At 53.3% G+C, this 23,011-nt stretch overlaps 6 protein-coding genes across 6 annotated transcripts; 4 read left to right on the forward strand and 2 right to left on the reverse strand.

The window, feature by feature from the left end:
- Positions 1-4,438: 4,438 nt before the first annotated feature.
- On the forward strand, positions 4,439-6,008 carry Wscd2-0 (WSC domain-containing protein 2; the record flags this gene model as incomplete). The annotated part of the gene is made up of 4 exons (XM_036644734.1): positions 4,439-4,767; positions 4,835-5,170; positions 5,228-5,311; positions 5,366-6,008. The coding sequence occupies 4 exons, from the start codon at positions 4,439-4,441 to the stop codon at positions 6,006-6,008; spliced, it is 1,392 nt and encodes a 463-aa protein (XP_036489638.1).
- Positions 6,009-7,316: 1,308 nt separating this feature from the next.
- CGCS363_v012886 (uncharacterized protein) lies at positions 7,317-8,186 on the forward strand (the record flags this gene model as incomplete). Its single annotated transcript, XM_036644735.1, has 2 exons — positions 7,317-7,632; positions 7,699-8,186. The coding sequence occupies 2 exons, from the start codon at positions 7,317-7,319 to the stop codon at positions 8,184-8,186; spliced, it is 804 nt and encodes a 267-aa protein (XP_036489230.1).
- A 2,897-nt stretch (positions 8,187-11,083) lies between these two features.
- On the forward strand, positions 11,084-11,977 carry glcA-2 (Glucan endo-1,3-beta-glucosidase A1; the record flags this gene model as incomplete). The annotated part of the gene is made up of 2 exons (XM_036644736.1): positions 11,084-11,828; positions 11,883-11,977. The coding sequence occupies 2 exons, from the start codon at positions 11,084-11,086 to the stop codon at positions 11,975-11,977; spliced, it is 840 nt and encodes a 279-aa protein (XP_036489640.1).
- Positions 11,978-14,006: 2,029 nt separating this feature from the next.
- On the reverse strand, positions 14,007-16,714 carry somA (Transcriptional activator somA; the record flags this gene model as incomplete). Its single annotated transcript, XM_036644737.1, has 4 exons — positions 14,007-14,444; positions 14,490-15,885; positions 15,953-16,134; positions 16,211-16,714. The coding sequence occupies 4 exons, from the start codon at positions 16,712-16,714 to the stop codon at positions 14,007-14,009; spliced, it is 2,520 nt and encodes an 839-aa protein (XP_036489642.1).
- Positions 16,715-19,505: 2,791 nt separating this feature from the next.
- BET3 (Trafficking protein particle complex subunit BET3) lies at positions 19,506-20,251 on the reverse strand (the record flags this gene model as incomplete). The annotated part of the gene is made up of 4 exons (XM_036644738.1): positions 19,506-19,817; positions 19,877-20,099; positions 20,154-20,162; positions 20,217-20,251. The coding sequence occupies 4 exons, from the start codon at positions 20,249-20,251 to the stop codon at positions 19,506-19,508; spliced, it is 579 nt and encodes a 192-aa protein (XP_036489641.1).
- A 749-nt stretch (positions 20,252-21,000) lies between these two features.
- Positions 21,001-22,234, forward strand: SNRNP40 (U5 small nuclear ribonucleoprotein 40 kDa protein; the record flags this gene model as incomplete). The annotated part of the gene is made up of 4 exons (XM_036644739.1): positions 21,001-21,135; positions 21,189-21,315; positions 21,367-22,122; positions 22,185-22,234. The coding sequence occupies 4 exons, from the start codon at positions 21,001-21,003 to the stop codon at positions 22,232-22,234; spliced, it is 1,068 nt and encodes a 355-aa protein (XP_036489096.1).
- Positions 22,235-23,011: the final 777 nt, after the last annotated feature.

Below are 23,011 nucleotides of genomic sequence, written 5' to 3' on the forward strand. Positions count from 1 at the left end.
GGGCAGTCAAAGATGCGGCAGGTAGTTTTGGGGGCTTCACAAGTCCATTGGACTGGATAGTATGCCGGAGTTCAGAAAGCATAATCCAAGGAGGTGTCGCGTGTCGGCCGCATCGGCGACTCGCCATCTCCTCCTTCCGCGACAGATCTTAACCCTCTATCGGACCTTCCAGTTGTGGCTGGGCGCTCAGTGAGGCAAGAGCAAATGTTCTCACTTGTTGATGAATGGAAGGACAGATCTTGCTGTTGCTGAACGCTAGCTGGGTTGCGTAGGTAATAAAGTAAACGGCATCCTTCTCAATGCTCAATTAAATAAAGTAGTAGATACCCAACGACTTCCTGTGATGGAAAATCGCAAACATTTGTTCGTCAAGCGTGTTGAAAGTGCCCGCTGCCTCCTCCAGGCCTGGCCATATCCAGGTTTGTCTGTAATCACACTCGTTCCTCGTGGAGTTCAACGATTCGGTTGACGCGAATAATTCCCTTCTCGCAGTCTTCGATGCGCTGCAACTCGGCATCAATCGGATCGACCGAGTCACCCCGGTAACCCGGGCGTGACGATTCTATATGCGAGGTGACAACTCCCCCTTGTGCGCTTCCATGGTTGTTGAAAAGGCCGCTCGTGGAGCACAGCCTCAAGGGTGTATTGGAACATGTGCAACAGCTTCTCTGGCCTTCGGCTTGCGATGTGTTGCTTGAGATACGAGAAGCAACCAGGGTTCCCAGTGGCAGAAACACAACCACAGACGTGTACGTGACAGAAGCCGACTCAAAATTAGTCCAATGACCCCATTCTAGTGCGGCAAAGACTGCTGTCTCGGTATGTCAGCAGGTTCTCTGGGTAGTTGTGGGATACGACGGGTTGCTTGAAGTGGCGACCCTCGGAGCTAGCTTACCTGGGATCATCATGAGAAGACCATTCGTTATCACCAACACCTCCATTGCGTTCAGTCCGTGCCTCGTGGGAAGAATTCCACGGTTTTTGATCAAGTGCATCAGAAGCTTGATGTTGAACAGAGCGCAATAATAGAATACGGAAACTGCGCCGATAATGGTGCTTTGGTAGCGGATCCAGTCCGGGTTGGGCAACGTAATGAGCAGGATGGCCTCGACTTGTATGACACTGAATGCTATACGCCAAGCGATGGCGGCGGTGGACACAAAACAGGAAAGCCCCGTGAAGAACCACTTCCAGTATCTTGGCAGCAGGTTGACGAGAGCCCAGGCCTGGATACCGAGCGATACCTGGACTAGAATCAGTAGGATCAGGGACATGGTCTCCGTTGCGACGCTTCGGTGGAAGTCCCCAGCCGTGATCCGAGAGTAATCTTGGGCCCAGTAAGCGTAGAAGTTGGTCCAGTTTGAGGTGAAATAAACAGCGAGTAGCGTCATACGAATGGTGCTTGCAACGAGGGCAAGGATGTGGATCCAAAGGGAAACTTTGATGAGCTTGATCGATGGTGTCATAGCAACGATAGTCAGAAGCATCATGAAACTCGCGCCGATTTGGGAACCGTAATTTGTACAGATTCCGAGATTCTCCTGATTGGCGGAATCAAGAACGGCGACATCGACCTTTATGATATTGCCATCTGCCTTGACGAGTTCGAACGTCTGCCGAAACGGGTCGAAATGAGACATGTTTCTGGCCGTGTCAAATCAGTGAATTGAACCGAAGGGCACTCACTGTAGGTCGAAAGAAAAGAGCGTACCTCACTCTGATGGATTTGCAAATGGTGTGAGTGTCAACACTCTCAAGGTCTCGATGGCCACTACGAAGGGAACGGAAGCCTCGAGGTGATCTGATATTGACCTCGCCCTGAACGGAAATGGCGATGTGTGGCAACGGTTGGTACGTTCCAGGATGAACGCTGAGAGAAGAAGCCGCTGGCAAGAAGACAACTTAGGCTTTTGGAATTGGGGGAAACGGAACACAAACAAGTTATAGACGAGGCGAACGGATGAATCGCAACTGTTTCTAAAACAATAATAGGAAGTGAGCCGGGGCGCTTCAGGAGGCGGGCGTAATAACATCTTAGAGCTTTCAATCTCTGCCGGGCCCAATCCCGAGAAAACCTCAACGAACTGCCGCCATCTCACCAGGAGATCTGATCTGGCCTCTGGTTGTCGATGCAACGGCATGGACCACGACCGCACGGATGTCTCGCGGGTGATGTTGCAAGATTGATCACAATGACTGCTCCAAAGCGAGACTTGGTAGACTGAGGATCGACTTTGATTGCTCAATCTTGATGTTAGGGGCCTGTGCTATTAAGCTGTGACAGTACCTTGACTGACCCAATAACCATGGACGCGCCTGGGTTCCCGAGATACAGTTGACCGACCGCACTCAAGAGATGCACGATGTCGTTACGTGATCTCCAATCGTACTAGGATTGCAGCTAAGATCAAGATTCGGCGCCGGATCAGAGCTTTCTCTGGGCCACGAAGAACATGGTACCTTTCTGGTGGCGATATGATATGTACCCTGCCCGCTACCGGCTGCCAGGTAGGCCATATGCAGAAAATGACCGGGAGGCGCGGAAGAGAACGGCTTTTTTTTTTTTTTTTTTTTTTTTTTCCAGAAAACCAGGAACTCATCAGTAAATACTCAAGAGAGTATTCCCGCCATAACCCACGACAATTACTTCGCTCACCGAGCGGCGATATTCAGTTGAAACGGGCAAAGTAAATTAGATCATGGTGACGGACGAGGCGTCAAGACAACGATTGATAAAGAGAAGTTTCACTGAGCCTCATTGCCCAGAAGACGATGAGGTATCTTGTCTTACTCCTCAAACCCCAATCAACGTTGTAGAAGACCCTGATCAGTTGCGCAGAGACACCACTGACACGCCCGTATCGGCGGTACGGTATCCGTTGCGGCCCCACCATGATTTTCCCAAATGCCGTCACTCCCGCCATGACCGAAACCTTCCGTCTACGGCACGGGGTCGGGGGTTTCTGCCAGAGTGTGTTTGTAGGTCTCCGATACCCGAGAGTTTGCTGCTGTCAAACGCAGCACCATGTTAGTGTCTGTCTGTGTCGGCAAGTGGACCATCATCCTTCGCTGCTGGGTCACGCAGATCGTGTATTTTCTTCCAGGCATGGGTCTACCGGCCTTGCTTCTTTAGAATTTTCTCGGGTGTAAGGACGAAGGGGACATGAAAGCATTCTCAGCCCTCGCCTTTTTTTTTCCGGGAACAGATGACAGGTCGGGCAATTTGCCAAGTAAGACAAGGAGACAACTTACCGAGACCGTAGCAGCAATTTCCCAATTAGGGGCCAAAGAGCCTGTTCTGGCCCGCCACCTGTCTCTCATTGATTCCCAAAAGTCTCGACAGCTGAGCACACGCCCGTCCATTGGCCTTGTAACCGGCTGCTGGGTGTCCAATCGCCCGACCAGTTGGGTTAGTATGAGCACCTTGGCATAAGCAACTTTTCGGGAGCTCTTCGTTTGTTCATCAAACTGTCCCCCTAGTACCAATCCGTCAATTTTCCAATGAAAGCCCTCAAACGCAACGTGTATTCCGACTGAGACCCCGACGGATGACGGATGCTTGCAAGTGCGGACGAAGCTGAGTCAAACAGAACCCCCACAATATTCCCAGATGACACTGCTGTCTAAGACATCGAGTATTCAAACTCCGAAGCTTGGTTCCATGGTCTCGAGTTCCGGTCCGGACAAGTACGGATATTGCCTGAATCTTCCACCACGTAGAATCTTGACGTGCGTCAGATCTTGCGACGCCCCCAAACCCCCGTCCGTCGGGTACATCTGCGCTACCCTGGTGGTGGTAAGAGAGACATGTAGCTGAAGGACAGGCAATTAGTACGCCCGGTTTGAGGCTGAAATGGCATGCGCTGTCCGTGACGATGGGCAGCTAAAATCGCGACTGTCCTTCTGCCTGCATGGCATCCCGGACCCGCCTCCGACGAGCGCCGCCGACAAGCGCCGCCGACAAGCCCAGCTCGCAATCTGTGGACACCACCAAGTCCTCGGCCTAGGAACGCTTGCAGACTAAGTTGAGACGAATCGTCATGCGTCCAACTTGCCTTGTTCCTCGATAGCTTAAGGTGAAAACAATGGGCCGGGTGGCTGATGGAGCTGTGAAGCCATGGCTGTCATGGGAAGAGCCCTATCGTTGGAGTCTTGCCTAGCCTGCCATCCACGTCGGAGGCTGTGGTCGCGAACCATAGATCTGCTTGGAGGGAGAAAAAGATAAAAAGACCCGGTCGTGTCCACGCTGCCTTGATAAGAGCCAACATCCACATCGTTACTTCGTTGCTCGCATAAGCCGACACCTGCAGCTGTTCAGTCCATTGACACTCACTTAATATTTGGCCGATTTGATTTCCCAACGCCTTGGCCCGCACTCTTCCATAATTCGAATCCCACATACTGCCAATTCACTGCCTGGCCCCTACAGTTTCCGATCATGAAGACTGCGAGGTGGCTCCTCAGCGGCGCGTGGATGGCCAGTCATGTTACCGCCTTCTTCAAGATCCCCTGCTCAAGGCCGGTGGTCGTAGAACGAGCCGATCCCATTGTCAATCCTGGAACGTTATCTGGGCATGTACATACTGTCATGGGTGGCAACGGCTTTGACTTCAGCATGACCTATGAACAGGCTCGCGCGTCCTCTTGCTCGACCTGTGCGGTCACTGCCGACTTGAGCAACTATTGGACACCAAGTCTGTATTATCGGGGACAAAACGGGAAGTTCACGAGCGTCGGACAGGCTGGAGGAATGCTGGTTTATTATCTGTAAGCGGGAATCTCTCCAATGGGGAAAGAACTATGTGTGGCAAGACTGACCTTTCTTATCATTAAGACTAAGGTCGGACCCAAAGGATCCAGAGTACAGCAACGGACTTCTCGCTTTCCCAAAGGGCTTTCGGATGCTGGCAGGTGACCCAAGGTTGCGCAGCTTCAATGAGAGCAGCCTGGAGCAGAAGGCCATCTCATATGTCTGTTTAGGCAATGGTGGCCCTCAGACGAATGAGTTCCCCAACCGCAACTGTCCCGATGGGCTACGTGTCCAAATTGTGTTCCCATCCTGCTGGGACGGTCTCAACGTCGATTCACAAGACCACAAAAGCCACATGGCATATCCAAGTGGTGTTAGCACTGGGAAATGCCCGACATCCCACCCCAAGAGACTTGTAACGTACGGTTCCCCCCACTCAATGAAAATTCCCTTTTGTCATAGGAGCTAACGATTTAGTCTATTCTATGAGGTTATCTTCCAGGTTACCGACTTCAAAGACCAATGGTATGGGGACAAGCAACCGTTCGTTTTGTCTAATGGGTATGCACTACTCGTCTGTCCCGCGTGGAGACCGTGCAAGCTGACGCTGCCCAGTGACCCAACCGGATACGGTCTCCACGGTGACTTCCTTAATGGATGGGATATCGACGTACTCCAGTCTGCAATCAAGCAATGCACTGATAACAGTGGCTCACTTGAAAAGTGCAGCGTCTTTCGATTCTTCGATGACGAGACGAGGAAGGGGTGTCGAGTGCCCGTAAAAGTGAATGAGCAAGTCTCCGGCCAACTGGATGCCCTCCCTGGTTGCAACCCGGTACAAGCAGGCCCGTCGAACGCACAACCGCAGTCAAATTGCGGCGCAATAACACAGATCTCGCAGCCTCAATGGGGCTTTAAGGATGTTACGAGCACACTCAAATTCAAATATCTTGGCTGCGCTCGTGATCCTTCAGGCCAAGGTCGTACGCTTCCCGCCAGGAAGACATCAGACACCATGACCGTCGACTTTTGCGTCAAATACTGTAACGACCAGGGATACCAGTATGCTGGGCTGGAGTACGCCAAGGAGTGTTGGTGTGGCAATTCAGTGGCAGCAGATCGGATGCCCAAAAAGGGCCTCCTCGGCAGTTGCGAGATGCCGTGTCCCGGCAGCACGGCCGACGTGTGTGGTGGATATGCAGCGCTGTCACTTTACCAAAAGTGCAATGGCACTTGCCAGAATGCGGTGTTGATGTAAGAGGCGGACAGATCCTAGCCCCAATTTTAGGGAATATTTTGCGCGATTAAGCCTACCTAATCAATTGTAATGCCGCATACGGCCATCTGCAGACCAAGCTTGTAAACTTGCCTTTGTTTCCCCATTGAAACCCTTGCCGAGTGTAGCTGATGCCGTGCTGATTCTCCCGGCGAGCTGTGCTGTGATAGGCAAGAGAACGACAACGATGCCTAGACGGTTTGGCCTATTCGGAGTCGCCATACCGTGCCCGCACACAACATCACATCGAGACAGGCTCTGGAAGATGAAGCGAAGGTGGTGCATCAGAGTGAGATTCATTAGCCCAGGGGGCAAGTCGTGGGTTCGAGTACTAAGCCGACCCTCGTATGCCGTTCCTCGTGAAGTAGCATCGAGGCTACCCGTCTTCGAACTATTGTACAGCCAGCATGTGCGGCAACAGGAATGTGTGATTATACATGGATCGTCATTCGGCAATCGAGAGATTGAGGTTTTCATTGACTAGAGAGAGTAAGAATGGCTAGACAATACCAGGTAGGTGATCAGGGGACTGCTCACGGAGGAAGGAGGAACTCGCCCCAGGAGCTCGAGAGGAAAGTTACGGCAGCCTGCGGACATGGTCAGTTTGTTGCGTGCCTGGGAAAAGTTGGTGGGCGTAGAACTTACGCCGAAGATGGCGATGCTACGCACGATAGGTGCATTCTCTGACGAAGTCAGGGCATCATAGGTCGATCTGAAGTAACCCTTGGGCTGGCGAGTTCGGGGGCCACCAGCTCTCTCAACGACGATTCTCTTAGGAGGCATGTTGACAACAACGATATTTGACGACCGGGGAAAATTTCTCGTTGGCGGGGGAGAAGTATTTTGTCTTTTCACACTCAGTGGCTTTGTGAAGTTGGAGGTCGATATCAGACTGGTGCTTGCGCGACGGAGCTCTGTCGCAGCGGAAATTTTTGATTCAACGTCACCACACGAGCCACCTCACGTTAGCGCTATCTCGCCGACATAAGCCACTGCTGAGTGGTCAAGGTGTGGCGTGGTGCACGGTCCAGCACTGCTTACTAAGAGACAGTTGTAGGTAAGGTACATACATAGGTCATGGCCGGTACGAATAGTGAGTCCTAAACCTTGGGTACGTGATGGAGCGGAGATAACTTATCCTCTACCAACCTACCTACCCGGTGCTTCTCACTGCTCGAGTGCTACCCATACCTTCAAGCTCAGATTAACGCCTATAAAGCCATGCTCCAGTCCTGACGATGCGCCGAACTTTGTCGACCCTGACCCAGCCAGTGCCTATACCTTTCAAACATGGCTGACACCTCGCAACCCGGCCCGGGGGGGTTCTTCCCCTCGCAGACCCTCCCTTCACCAGCTCCCAGCAGCTCATCTACCCGTTCTAGTGCGGGCCTCCCCCATCCTCGTGCCAAATCCCTGCGGCCAGGATCGAGTAAAGAAGACACAGTCCGCCGATACGTTGGGGAACGACTGGCAGTAGTCAACCGTCGCTTTGTTAAGAAACACGGCAATCCTGAGCCGGGCGACGATGTTGTTGGCTATAAGACCTTCGCAGAGCTGTGCAAAGACCTGCACGGCGTCATCGATGTTCTCTGGCTATCCGCAACACGTTAGTGAACGCCCACGTGTTCCCGCACGCTTCTTGTTCTCCTATGACTGACACATCCCCTCGTAGCGAGCCTGCAAATCCCCTTCCTCTTGAATATCGCTGGCGATTTCACTCAATGGATCGTCGCCTTCCCGCCCTCTCCGAGAGCTACGTTTTCTGTTCTCACCAAGCTCGACCATTGTTTTGCAAGTCTTCTGACTGGCCGAGACATCGACACTGGCGACTCTTTGCCCGGGTTTGAGAACGGCCTCAGGGCAGGAATGACCACCACCGACATGGTCCGCTGTCGAAGCTCCGTAGAGCATACTCGACTAGTGATTGTCGAAGTTCTTGGCAGAGAGCCAGACAACGACGGCGAAGAGGAAGAAGACTTCGACACTGAAGCAGAAAGCGACGATCGCGCCAGATTGGTTTGGGATGAGGATGACGACAGACTATATATGGACGTCGCGCGAGTGTACGAGCACACAATCGTCCAACTTGGCAAAAAGCTCGGGGATGTCCTCGGCGCAACTCCTCAGCCAGACCAGATACTAGATGGCGGCCAATGCTGAACAAGACACTCCACCACCAGGTCCCGGATACCTCATTATTAGTAATGCAGGGATAATATACCCCGAGTGTCTAGCCTGAACAGACATTTTGCTCAGAACTTGTCTAGAATTTAGAGCCGTGTACAGAAACAGTAGGCGGCTGAGCCTGCTGTGCATAAACAAATAAGGATGCTGACCTACGTGCCTTGGAAGAGAGCCAGATATCTTATCACGGGCTAAAGCGCACAGAACCCGCTTGGCGATGTTATAATGTACACTGGAAGGAAGAGTCTTGGGGTCGTCCGAAAATGAGCATGACAGTTCGTTTCCGCCATTCTGAGCCTCACAAAGCCAGCGACCTTCAGCGACGGGGGCATTGTCTCAGTGGTGGACCTCCCGCTTCGCCATCGTCCTTGTATCCACGGTACCATGCCCTCGGTTGAACGTGGTGTATCTCAGTGGAGGCGACTCGCTTATCTCCTGGATTTACGCGGAAGTTCGACTACCTGGTTTCCACGCTCTGCGTCCGTGATTGTGTGGTCAGCTTGGCTGACATGCTGATGTGTGTACTCAGAGTTATGTGGCCATCACGTATGTATGCTACGTGCAGGGGTAACAAGGCAACAAGGCGTGTGGGAGGCAGTGGGTATTTCCGCTCTTACAGACTGAGCGGCCCATCTCCAACGCGGCACCTGAACGGAGTCGGTCCGGGTCTCTGGTGCGGAATTGGGCAGTGCCGCGTCCATTTGCGGCGCATTGCGGTGTGCTGCGGCACCTTTACCCGATATCTTTCGCCTCCTCTGGTTCGTCCAGTGTCGCCGCGGACCAGCTAGCCCCTGTCGGAGAAACCCTGTCAGTCCTGTCTCAGAACATGCATTGCCGGCCCAAGTAAGGCTGGGTAGCTGGCAGGCTACGCCACTATTCGTGCAGAGTCATATAGCGGCAGGGGCATTGCACTTGAGCGATCCGATCTTTCGCACTGAGAAATTCGCGGCGGCGTGTCCCGTCTGCACACTGGCCATCCACATCAGGCAGCCCCCCCACGCTACCATTCTGTCACATCCACCACCTCCTCCATGGGATCCCAGGGGCTAGATGCGTTGCCGATGTGCCTCTAGAGTGGGAGGAAACGAGACACCCGTGGCATTGTCAGTGTATGCTCAGCACGCTCTATCAAGCTCCCCCTACCTCCTCTCAGCATACAGCATACACGGCACACAATGTTGGCTGCAGCACATCATCAAGAGTATCATATCCAATGCGCAATCGCCGAGCCTACCCCTTTTCTCCTTCGTGGAGCTTCGGGACGAACGAGTCTGACTGACTCTGCCCATCTCCTATTTTTTTCCCTCCCCCTTCAGAATTTTTCTGCTCTAAGTGGACGGATCACACCCCAATCCCCAGCTAGCGGTGGGGATTGAGCTTGTTGAGGAAGTTTCGAGCCCACCCAGTAGGGGTTTTCACAGTAGGGGAAAAAGCAGTAAAAGCACCTCGGTCAGTGCCCAGTCCAGTAGCTTCGCAGTATACGTACCCAAGGGTCCGGAATAACTGCCCGCGCCGACCCCAACTCGCCCATTGTGGCTGTCAGCCTCGTTGACGATGGCTTCGTTGCCAGCAAGGTTAACAGCCTGGGGATTGAGCTTATGCGCTTTTATTTTCTCCTTATGAAGCGGGATCTATCAGTGACCAATGCAGCAGCGGGAGTCGATCCTTGGCTCGGAGGCCCCCTTATCAACATCCTAAGTCGTCCCGTCTCTTTCCCCCGTCCATGACAATATCATGCAAATCCATGATCATTCAGTCCTCTGCGCCCCCTGCTACCTCAACCTGGGTGGTTTTCCAGGCTTGAATCTCCATTCTGCCCGTTTTGTGCCCTCTCATTGCACCGACACTTCCGCAATTCCCTCTTGGTCCTTGGTCCCGACCTTCATCGGCCGCTGGGGTCCCCTCTCATGGCGCAGATCACCACTCCCTTCCATTCATCAGCCACCTCCCGTCATGAGCTGCCCCTGTTGTGCAAGGTATCTAGACGGTACTCTACTTTACCACGTCAGGGAGGGAAGATGGGAGCTTCTTGGTGCCACGCAGCTGCGCAGGTACAATGCAGAGTCACTGCGATAGTGGTGGCAATTACCAACCAACCAACTCGACTATCTGCATATGTTTGGTATGGTCTTCGCTGTCCCTGCCTTTGACTTGGCCCTGTTCATCGGCCCTGGTACTACCCACATCTGACTACCTACACGCAACCCACTTGCGCCGCGAAGCTACCATTGTTGGGACTTCGGCTGCAACGAGAACTTGTGATTAGTCGAGCCCCAGAGAGCCAAGCGGACCACCATCACCGCCGCTGAAGGGTGTTGCTGTCCGATTCTGGGCGTTTCATCCTTACTCCCCACGTCCAATTTCTTTCTTCTGCCTTACGGCATACAGCCTCGGGCTATGGATACTGCTTCGGAGGATTGCCATGGCCCATGGGTGGTGAGCGAGCTCTTTTCCCTGTCTCTGTGGCTCGCTTGCTCTCTCTGGTTCTCAGCACCGGGGAGACCTCCCTTGTTGCTGCCGCCCACTTTCTTGTCCACCGGCAAGGATTTTGTGCAAACAGCACACTCCTATCTATTATATATACTCAGTCCAGCCTCTGGCCTCCGTTCATCAGAATGCCTTTCGTTGCCTTCTCGCCTTCAATTCCACACTCCCTGACCTGGCCTACAGCGCCGCTTACATTCCTTTCTTGGTGATCACTTCACTTACATTCATTCACACGACGTACATCGTCCCAGTCATTCCTTCTTTTGGATATTTGCAGCTTGCCAGCATTATAAGCCAGTACGACGAGAACACCACACAATCGATAATCATCAATTTCTCCCTCGATATCGTCCTCAAGTCTGAAACGTCACTTCATAACATCAGAGATGCTTAGCTCTACTCTTCTTCTGGCACTTGTGCCCTTTGCCAAGGCTCTCGCCCCCCCGGCCGTGGACGGCATGAACATCATCTGGTCAGAGACCTTCCAAGGAAACGCTGGCGCGCCTCCCCGAAGCGACACTTGGGGCATCACTCTAGCCATCGACACCAACAACGAGGTACAGACTTACACCGACTCATCTTGGAACCTTCAAATTTCCGGCGGCGAGACGATCCAATTCATCCCCCGCAAATCTTCCAATGGCGTCTGGACCTCAGGCCGCATAGAGACCAAAGCCTCGTGGACCCCTCAACCCGGAAAACTGATGCGTGTCCAGTCCATGTTCAGAATGGGCGCCAACGCGAATAAGCAGGGAATCTGGCCGGCCTTCTGGATGCTGGGCGATGCCGTCCGTCACGGTACGCAGTGGCCTCTCTGCGGCGAGCTCGATATCTTTGAACAGGTCAATGGTCAGCTTTCTGCCACGGGCACCGTCCACTGCCAACAAGAGTCTGGCGGTATCTGCAACGAACCCAGCGGCCGTGGAGTTGCTACCTCGATCCCGGATAACGACTGGCACACGTGGAGTCTTCAGTGGGACCGTACTTCCAACAACTGGCTCACCGAGACAATTACCTGGATGCGCGATGGCGTTGTTTTCAACACGCTGACCGGTGCTGATATTGGGAACGAGTCGATCTGGGCCACGCTCGCCCATGCCCCTTACTACGTGCTCATGAACGTCGCTGTTGGTAAGTCTGAATCATTTTCGGCCATATTTGAGCCGCCCAACTAACATAGCATAGGTGGTACACTTCCGGGTAATCCTACCGACGCTACTCAGGATGGCTATGGTAGCATGATGGAGGTTGGATATCTCGCCGTTTACGAGACGGCATGAGCTTCCCTCAACGAAGTTCGCCCCCGCGTGTCCTCACGTCAAGGACTTGCCGCATGCTGGACTTCTCTCGACCGCTTTCAATCACGCTTGCTTGTGTACACTGGATGGGCGTTGCGGGCTCTCTGCGATCCGACCAAATCTTGACGAGAGCCTCGAGATAACAACGCCATACCAGTGACGCTTGCCCGCAGCTTCACTCAAGTACGCGCGATGGCGCTTCTGTTCATAGTAGATACCCCCCATTCAACAGCGTTTTTTCTTGCAGTGGCCAACCTTAGTCCACCCTTCCCTCCCGTAGATTGAAAGAGCCCAGTCTTTTAGTATGTGACTGACACAAGACTGTTATTTCAAGGGCGAAACACCAGTGGTCTAGATGCTATCGCAGAGTGATGGCAGATATATGACCAGAATGATGAAATCAAATGGCATTCTCTTCAATCTGCGCCGAGTACCCAACTTGTGGAAAGTAAACTATGATGCGACTTGATCTTAACTCTGCTTTGGCTCAAGGAACACGGGATCGATACGCCCGACGCGCGAAGTTCCCTTTCTGTCGTTGCTGCCCCAAGCACATATGGATGGAATCTGCTCTTGGTCATAGACTATGTGAGCTAGTATATAGTAATGACCAGGAGGCGGGGACTGGTAGTTGGGAGTCTATTGTGGCATCGCTATCAAAGACGGTAGTAGAAGTAATGATGATGGTAATAATAGCGGCGGCGGCGACGACGACGACGACGACGACGACGACGACGACGACAGCAGTAACAACGACAGTGAGGTGGATTATGTCACCATAGGAAAAGCAGCGGGAAAAGAGGCTGTCCCTTCCAAAATACATCAACACCGGGCACTGTTAGTTGAGCACCCGAAGCGGTCCGCGAACGGGATTCCCCCTCATCGACGACCAGTCCATGGTGGTCAATGGCTTGAAATACACTCAAAATGACACACCTACCTTGAACATACAACTCGCATGGTGCCTCGCGTACACTCGTGTTCTCCGGATTGCTTGACAAGCATTATTCACCGTTGACAAGATGCCTCTGCTGAGCCTGATAGCAGTATTCGAACAACTGAAAAAATATGGATTGAACCTCGTAAGCCAATACCATTCCACACGCCACAGTAATCTGACAAGACCTAGGATAAACGACGACGGCTGGACACGGTATGATGTTGTCCTGAACCTTCTAATAAATACAATGCTCTTCTCATACTCAACCCCGGACAGCAACTCTGCCCCCTTTTCGACTTCCTCTCCTCTTTTGCACAAGTTGAAACTCATGGTCCAGCGAACTTTCCCACTCCAAGTAAAACCCGGGCTCCGCAATCTCAATTCGTATGCCGCATGTAATCAATGATTTCGCCCAACTGTTCGAGGTAGGAAGTAGGCACCTGAAAAAAACTAGCGAAACCGGCCCGTAGAACTCCAGAACCAATGATCCAAGGACAGCCAAGGAGAAGCTCGTGTGGTGACAGCTAGCTCGAAGGCCCCTGTTGAGGTTGAATGCGTGTCACACCAGGCAGATGCACGCGTGAATTAAGACCGCCTTTGTTTTGAAGGGCGTTAGAGGACGGTGAATGTGTCCATCCACCACACTTCCACCAGATAACAAACACCACAACCATTTCTGCCTATGTTGTCGACAGGTGGTAGGTGGAGGAATAGTAGCAAATAAAGAAAACTGTCAGGCTGAGTGACGACGATGTAAATGGTCTAGAGACCACATGTGTTGGGAATGGTTTTTTTTTCTTTTTGGGTTGGGCAGAGGGTCCATAGACTGCCCTTGTGGATGAATCAACTGGCGTATATGCCACTCAATGTTCACAAAGCCAGGGGGCTTGATTGCTGGTATTCCGACCGAAATGTTGCCCAGCTGGAACAAGCAAAACGGTCGACGTCGTAGCTGGATCCAAGGAATGAATGGCGGATATTGCGAGGCGCGAAGCGACAGCCTGCACCGTCACCGTATCGTCAAACTACCCTTGGCTACAAACGCGCGCAATGACAGTTTCAATTGGACACCTAGTCTGCGCCGATCTCGTTGGCACCCTCCATGCCGAAAGAGCCGGTATTGAAGTCAAAGGCTTGATTGTCACCATCTTCGTGCAAGAACGAGTCGAAATCGAAGTCGTTTAGGACGTTATCGGAGACGAGAGGGTCCGCAAATGCCATGGCTCCGAAATCGACCATGCCATTTGTGCTGTCCATGCCAAACGATCCGTTCTGGTTGGCATCCGAGTGAGCTTGAGGAGCGACCTGGGGCGCAGGTGCGGCCGCGGGAGCTGGAGGCTGTCCATTGGGAACGGCAGAGACCGGCGCGTTCTGGCCAGCTTTGAAGCTTGCGGGGTTGACAGGAGTGATGGGCGTCGCCGGGGTTGGCGGCTCTTGGTCTTGAGTGCCATCAGCCGCCGGCGTGGCTCCGCTGTTGAGATTGGGGTTTGACTTCTTTTGTGTGGCAGCCTGTAAATTTGTTAGATGGTTCTCATAGGCTTTTGTTGTGCTTACCTTGGCCTTTGCGTTCTTGTTATCCTTCTTCTTGGGCGCGGCCTTATTGGCTTGCGAAGGAGTGGGTGGCGCTGCAGTTGCTTGCTGAGGGGACGAGGTGTTTGTACGGTTTGCGTTCGCGGCGGCAGGCGCGGACGGTGGTGGCATTGATCGCTGCTGAGGGGTGCCCTGGACTTGACCCTGAGGGCCCTGAGGTACCATCTGGTTGCCGTTCGGACCTCCTTGCCATTGCACAGGTTGATTGCCTTGACCACCTTGTTGAGGCTGCTGTTGCTGTTGTTGCGGAGGCTGGCCTTGCTGCTGCTGCTGCTGAGCCGCTTGTTGCTGTTGTTGCTGCTGTCTCGCAGCCATCATCTGTTGAGGGTTCATCTGGCCGTTGAAGGTCTGGCCTGGATGCGAGCTAGGCGGGCGCATGCCATTGATCTGAGGGTTTGGCACCATGTTCCCGTCCATATTCGCCATGCCCTTGAAGAAGTGGGGTGCCATGTTGGGATCCATCTGGTTGCCCATGAAGTTCATGGGATTGGGGGAGCCCCGAGACTGGGCGCCCTCCGGCAAAGGTGAAGGTATGCCCGCGTTGTTCATCTGGGGCGTACCACGCTTCATCTGCTCTGTCGGGTTGGGCGAGGCTCCTGTCCTAGCACCTTGAGGGGAAGTCTCAGGGAATGGCTGGCCGTTGGGGCCTGGAGGAGCACCAGGACCGCCAGGACCGGCAGGGCCGTCTCCTCTTGGCATAGCACCGCCCATGCTGTCCTGTTCCTGTCGAGCCATCATAAGTCTCTTTTTGTTCTGCTGCTCCAGAAGCATTAGCTGCATTTGATAATCTTGCAGAGCGTGGTTACTTCCACCGCCGGCCTGGGCACCGCCAGGGCCAGGTCGAATGCCGGCAGGCATCTCGCCGGCGTTATAGTATGCGGCCAGCCCAGCTTGATCAGGGCCCTGTGCCATCATAGGGGATCCTTGACCCTGAGGACCGGCCGCGTTAGGCATAGGCTTGTTCGGCATCTGGCTGGCCTGGTGTTGCTGCAGATTCGCAGCGTATGTGGCAATGGACTTCGCTTGGACAGCAGGTGGTTGATTTGAGAATGTCGTGAACTGCTGCTGGGTCAGCTGTGCCGGGTTAATGCCGTTGGTGATGAGCATTTGCTGGGCTTGAGCTACGTTTGGGGCGGTCCCCACCTGCTGGCCTGGCATGCCCTGCTGTGGTCTCCCATTCGGCATCATCCCAGGCTGACTCGGGTTGTAAGGCGTTCCGTCCAGGCGAGGTCGCTTTGAGGGTGAAGGAGCATTTTCGCCAGAACCAGGCGAGGAGGGGCGCTGTCGGTTTCCCTCCATGTCAGACGGGTCGCGTTGCATTTGAGTCTGCTTATGCTGAAGCATTTGCATGGCTTGGGGGCTATTACGACAATCTATTAGCGACATCTTCGGGTTGAATCACGGGCCGTTGCGGACTGAATACTCACTTGTTCTGATTGTTTGCCATAGCTGTGCGCGCGAGGTTTCCCTGCTTCATGTTCATGGCCATGCCACCATTCTGCATGTTGCGCATCATCTGGTTGTGATATTGCTGCTGAGCGGCCAGGCCCTCGGGGCGCATCTGACGGAGAAGCTCCTGCTGCTGGTTTTGGCGCATGCGGGATTGTTGCTGCAAACCGAGTTAGCATAAGCCAGGAAATAGACGGCATGGAAACTGGAGGTCGCATGAGCTCGAAAACACGTACCTGGGTGTGGCTGACGTATTGATTCACAGGGCCATTGCCGCCCTTGGTACGTTGCGCGTTGAAAATATCCCAGAACAGGCAGAACCACTCGTATAAGAACGAGGATTCGGAAGCAGGCATGGGCAGTTTGGGAGCGGGAAGATCATCAGGGAGCTTCGCGTCAATGTCATCCTTGGAGTCGGTATCCATAGGATCGTCACCCAAGCCATTCCCAAGCAGATTGCCATTTTCATCCCTCCGTCGGTTCGCACCATCCTTAGTGACGTTTATTTGATGGTCTCCGTTGACGAGCGATCGCGCACAGTCAAACATTTGATGGCGGAGAAAGTATTCGTAAATGTAAGTGTTGAGCAATGTTCTTTGGCTCTCGGTGGGAACGGGCATTTGTCGGGGGCCAGCGACCTGAGGTGCGACTGCGCCATTATTCATCATGGGTACGGGAGCACCGACAGGGCCGCCCATGGCGTTCATGTTGGCCATGTTGGGGTTAACGTTGACGTTCATGGTGACGAGGGTGGGCCGGGCTGCAGACAGTTGTCTGCCCGGCTGGAAGAGAAGAAGTCGATGCGGTAGATGATGAAAGGAAAGGTTGGTTGAAGGACGGGGGTGGTGGTCGGTGGACAGAGAAATCGCGGTCGTCGAAAAACTTTCGGTCAGCCACCTCAGAGGCGCTGGATGCGTGGCACGCGGTGCGCTAAAAGCCGACCGGCAGGAGCGTGTCGGGTTCAGCGGTAGGCCACTTGGGGGGCCTCTAATGGAGAGAGTGAACGGATTGAATGGTCGCGACGCAGGGCGAGGGCTCGCGATCGGAGATACAAAAGGAAGTGAAGAGAAGAGCAGCGCAGTCGGAAAGGAGAAGAGGCGCGGTCGTTGCTGGCTCCGTCGTGGCTCCGTCGATGGCGATGCGGTATGGCGATAGGAAGTCGAGGATTTGTGTAGAAGAGTGAGCGAGAGGGCGAGCGATAGATACCAGTTGCAGGAGAAGAGCAAGTGTGGATTGAGTGGGATTAGGTTGAGGGATGCAAGTTAAGGGAAGTGGAAAGACAGGAGAACGGATGTCGGAAGAGAAGCTCTGTCGGGGGCTTTCTTTGGGGTGCTGAGTGTCTTCTCTGGGTCTTGGGATTTGGCTCTTGGTTTGGGCCTGGGGGGTTGTTCTGGCGTCGTCGATCCTGCCAGACCAGCTTGCTGCTCTACAAGCAGTCGCAGTCGTCCCTCTCCTGCAGCGCTGCGCTAGACCGATAAGGCGAGATCAAAACTGCGAAATTGACAAATGGTTCGGGGCAAAGGGCGAAACCATCAACTGAGCAAGTGACGCGTGTTTAAAGCCAAGTTGCAAGTATTCGGCATGCGAGGCCACCAGGGGGGGATTTAGTTGATGAAGGAAGGGGAGAGGACAGGAGGGTAGAGGAAGGTGGAAGAGAGGGGCGCGAGATGGACAAGGCAAGGCAATGGAAGGGGAGAGACGCAGGACGAGCGACGGGTGGAAAGGATGGGGTTGGGATTTTCCTAATTTTCGCCCAGGACGCTTGGGCAGATTTGGGGGGAGTCTGGAGACCTGGAACTGGGAGCTGGGTGGTCGTCAGAGCAGTTCGGGGGCGGGAGGACGCGGGTACACCTGAGAATGAGGCGCGAACTTCTGAGCACGTTCTGGCCTGAGGCACAAAGCACGTTGTGTCAAAGGCAAAAAAAAAAGGCTACAAAGACCTCAAAGAAGGGGGGACATTTACAGATATATCAAGATACACGGTGTATTTACCTAGTCGATAAGCCCGCCGACTGCACTGTAGCTGTAACTGTCTAATACCTACTTTACCCATCGTCTTACACAGACGGTATTCGTTCTTAAAGGTATGTACGGATAGGTAACGTCCCAGATGTCGACACTGACAGGAGCTTATGACAGGGTACCTCGCTAAAGCACGCAGGCTCCTCATCGACCCACGTACTGACTGTTCGACGTCGCATCGCGGTTGAAGCTCCAGCCGCTTCATTATCCGTCTCAGTGAAGCGAGACGCGACGACGCGCCAGGCTGCTGGGAATAAACCCGCAGTGCAAAGTTTCACCCGACCCAAGATGACCTCCCACTGAATTGCGATAAACTAAAGACCCTTCAGGGTCATAGGACACCTGAGGACATTTCAATACCGGAAGAATCGTATGCACACTGCGATGGCCCAACCACAGGGCGCACTTGGAAACTCATGAAAAGACTTTACCCCAGCGCACAATTGTCGTTCTCAACCTATGATCCCCTTGATGCCTTGGATGCTTTTTACTTGAAATCGTCGTTGCGCAAAGCACGGGCCTCCACTTTATTGCATTAGCCAGCTCCGAGCCAACGCGACACTGTGACTGGTCGGAGCCTCGAGATGTCGCCAACTATGCGAAATGACTTCCTCGGAGCAGGCGAGGCAGACCGATATCCTTCGCTCAATGTCGCCATCCCGCCCGTGACTTTCTCGTCGCCTTGTCGCATCGTCCCGATCATCCATCTCTTTCAAAGTTTCCCTCAGGCTGTCTAGACCCAACTACGGCGGCATCCCGAACCTCTGGGCACCTCTCCCCACTTCGGCCGACACCGGCCGATACACTTATCGAAGTCCGTCGCCTAACTCCGCAATATGCCCTCCCTGGAATTGATACAGTAGCAATGCACCCGCTAATTTACCTGCTGTCTGTCTGTCCATTTGCCTGATCAGTGTGTCGTGTCAACGCCAAGTCGTAGCAATGGGATTGTTGAAAGCAGTAGCTGGACGTTGCTCCATGTCGTCAAAATTAACTCCCGTTATATTCCGCCAACGTGGATACAGGCCCAGGGCCACCGCAAACCCGGCGTTGGTACGGATACAAAGTGCGGCCTTGAATTGAGCGCCAAGATTGTTTCCATTCTCACAATTATCACTCCCTGCCTGCAGTCACATGTCTCCCGCATCGCTCTTCAGATATGTTCCCAGTAATGCCCACTTTGTGTCGTTGAGAACCGAGCCATTGTCTCTTCCTAGTGCTGCGAGAGCACCATTGCATTTGCTACATTTATCTCAAAAGCCTGAGACGCTAGGGTGCCTGTCTCAATAGAGCCGACAGAGTTGTCATTGGAAATTCCACCGTATGCACAGTCGGATTACGTTGATACTGAGGTTGATCATCTCGACTGCTCCTCTAGGGCTCTTCCTCGTCCCAGACAGGTATTTTAGCTGAAAGATACCGCGAGACCACGACTGCGAAGGCCATGACCCAGTGATCGCTGCCGGAGTTGCGGACAATTGGTGTTGTCATGTGAAAGGTTTGCACTGCTCAGTCGTCTTCTGGTGGCAATTCGTCGTCAATGTATCGTATCAACGATACCCTCATCTCTGTTGTGTCATGGCCTCTCAGGACATCGCTGATAAAGTGTGCCTCCACCTGCATCTGCACCATCTCCAAAGCTCCGCGCAACACACCGCAGAAGATGTTGGAGTACCACAGCTCGTCCTGCGCGCGCCCATCATCGGGCAGCTCCACGAAGTCTGCCAATGGGTTCTCGTCAAATACCAACGAGAACTGTTTGTTATCCGTCGTCCAGTTGGTGACTTGGGGCGTAACGTTCAAGAAAATCTTGAAGCCAACCTAGCGCTCATCAGTGATTAACATTTAGACAGTCTTCTTCTTGATGGGAATGCACATACTCGTGCAATCATATCTGCCGTTTCGCGAAAATTCGAGCACCGCTTCATTGTATTTGACTTGGCCAAGTAGTCTTCAATCAGACGGAGGCCGATGTTGTATCCCATCTTATCCAGCTGCTTGTTGACCTCCACATAGTCGCTGTCATAGTCCTTGCATAGCTGGGCGACGATTGTTCCATATGTCAAAGTCACCAGCTCAGCGTTCACCTTGTCGATGCGTGTTCTATAAGAAAAGGGTCAATTCTGGTTCGAATGGCGTCGTCGCGACTTCACGTACTTCCAGATCCTGGTGAGAAAGCTTGTTAGCCTCTATCAACCGCATACGTAGCCGAATACTCACTCTTCACCTAGGCGAGTTGCCTTGCTTGCTGCCATGCTGCGCAGTCAGTGTGCGACAGCTCAAGGTTGCTTAGCGATGCGAGCCTCGTGAGGGCGGCAGACAGTCAAGGAAGTCGGCAATGATCTGGCCGTTTCAACGCCTCTCTGTCTGATTGGGGGCTGGGTTCTGCCCGGTCTAGTATCCTCGTCACCGGATCGCCTTGTCGTAGAGTTCGCGTGGTCGTGAGGCGCAAGTGTTGGGGCGCCCTGACGTTGCTGTCAATGGTATCGGGGTGGTTGATGTTCACAGTGTGGGTGGTAGATGGTCTGGCGTCTGCGGATATTTGAGATGGATACACCAGGGTCAACTGAGGAAAGCGCCAATCAGAAGCTTGGAGAGTTGATTAGGTACCTTAGCGCGTACCTACAACAGCCATCCACCTACCTTAAGCCTTGAGGTGCACTGTACCCCGTAGACTTGCGCAGGTCGGGTCGGATTGGACGGGAACTCCACTGCTGAGCCCGGTACACCCACACTCCAGCAGGACTTACGTAGATGGATAGGTAGCTCGGTGATCGGCAGAAGCAAGCTCCGTTCCGCGTCGCGTCCAGATCAGGTCCAGCCCGTCTGCACTTAGGTAGGTTGTTGCACGGGCCAATGATTACAGTTGTTGCGTATTTTGTCTTTTCCTGCTCATTCAACTGAACATCTATCGCAACACTCAACGCGCGCATTAGCCCACGCGAAATTGACCTGAAAATAACGGCACCTCCATTAGATCGAAGAGACATCATACATCCTCAACATGTCCGAAAAAAGACCGGCATCTGACGAGCCAGGCTCGGGCCAGATGATCGTGAAGCGTCAAAACGTGGGATCATCCACGGGAGCACTGTCGAGGCTCAATGGTTCCGGGAAGAGCAACGCCTTGGTGCAGACCGTAAGATATGCGACTCGTGTACCGTTCAATCATGGCTAACGTTGCCGTAATAGGCGCCACGAACGAGCAATCTACAAGCCCCTGTCATGGAGCTCACTGGGCACTCTGGGGAGATTTTTTCAGCCAAGTTCGATCCTACAGGCAACTTTATCGCCTCAGGATCTATGGATAGAAGCATTCGTGAGTTCATCTTGCCGCAAGGAAAGCCAAGTTTTGGTGCTGACTGATAAGTCCTGTGGCGCACGTATGGCGATTGTGAAAATTACGGAATCCTCAACGGCCACCGCGGCGCCATCCTGGACCTTCAATGGTCGCGGGATTCGAAGATTGTCTACTCAGCATCGGCGGATACGCATCTGGCCAGCTGGGACCTGGAGAACGGCTCCAGAATACGAAGATACGTCGGTCACGAAGAGATTGTCAATGCTATGGACATCAGCAAGAGAGGCGAAGAACTCTTGGTCAGCGGCAGTGATGACGGGTCCATAGGCTTATGGGACCCGAGGACAAAGACTGCGGTTGATCACATTCAGACCGAGTTTCCGATCACAGCTATTGCCATGTCAGAAGCCGGCAATGAAGTCTATTCAGGAGGCATTGATAACGACATCAAGGTCTGGGATTTGCGCAAGAAGTCGGTGATCTACTCCATGCTTGGGCACCAGGATACGGTAACCTCTCTGAGGGTTTCGCCAGACTCTCAATCACTCCTCTCGTTTGCTATGGACTCGACTGTAAGGACGTGGGACATTCGGCCCTTCGCACCAACCGAGAGACACATCAGGACGTTTGACGGTGCGTCTGTGGGTCTCGAAAAGAACCTCATCCGTGCCAGCTGGGACTCAGAGGGCAAGAAAGTGGCCGTTGGTTCTGGAGATGGAACTGCGACGATATGGTCTAGCGAGACTGGCAAATTGATGTACAAGCTGCCAGGTCACAAGGGAACAGTCAATTGTGTTGAGTTCGCGCCTGGCACAGAGCCAATCAGTATGCGTTCCTGCCTTCTTTTTTTCTGGCGTTACGAGACGAATGCTGACTTCCTTTCCTAGTACTGTCCGCATCATCTGATCGGAACATGCTTCTCGGAGAACTGCGGTGAACAAGACGCCGAACGTTAAGCAAACATTACAACATGCCAAGGTAGATGCAGCGCAGAGATGAATTCATTGTGGAAGCGCCAAATTTGAAGGAATTATATGTCCACATGCCTTGCATCTCGGAGCATGTAGTTGTAACAGTGACAATAAGTTTGGAGGTGGCGGGACAAGATGGGTGGGCTTTTCTGCGATGAGTGATAACCTGATCATTCGTTGTAACACGGATTCGGACATGATTCGGCGGAGAAAAGCCGCAAGTCGACGTGGAAGTTAGCGGGCGGCAACTAGACCGATCCATGATTGTGCACCACAGGTCGTCTCAGGGAGAGATTACTTTGATACCCTTGGAAGAGCCGATTTTGGCAATACAAACTCGCTATTGCCGGAGCTGTTATACGGGGTCGTCAAAAAGCACATTTCTCGGCCAGTGTCCCGGCCTCGAGAATCGTCTGGTGTGTCCGTCCAGGTATTCTTGCAGGAATAACCCTGAGACATTGCAAGGCTCATCGCGTGCGTCAGTTACAGCTTGCACAAGCGAGGCCCGCCGACTAACCTTTAGCATCTGACGACTGCTGCCTCGGTACGAAACCCAGATTCTGGGGTTCCCGAATTTCTGAAGTACTTGCCAACGAAACGGGAGAGCAGAGGCTCACTGACCGTTGCATCGTATGTGTACGTCGTTTACTGCCATTCGTTAACCCATTGTCTGTGGGCCCACGACTTTACCGAGTTCCTGCTCTAAGGGTACGCTAAGATGTCAACCACTCAACTTACAGGTT

The sequence above is a fragment of the Colletotrichum siamense genome (genome assembly GCF_013390195.1).
Source record: "Colletotrichum siamense strain Cg363 chromosome Unknown KSG_Cg363_contig09, whole genome shotgun sequence".
In the NCBI taxonomy this organism is placed as follows: Eukaryota; Fungi; Ascomycota; class Sordariomycetes; order Glomerellales; family Glomerellaceae; genus Colletotrichum; species Colletotrichum siamense.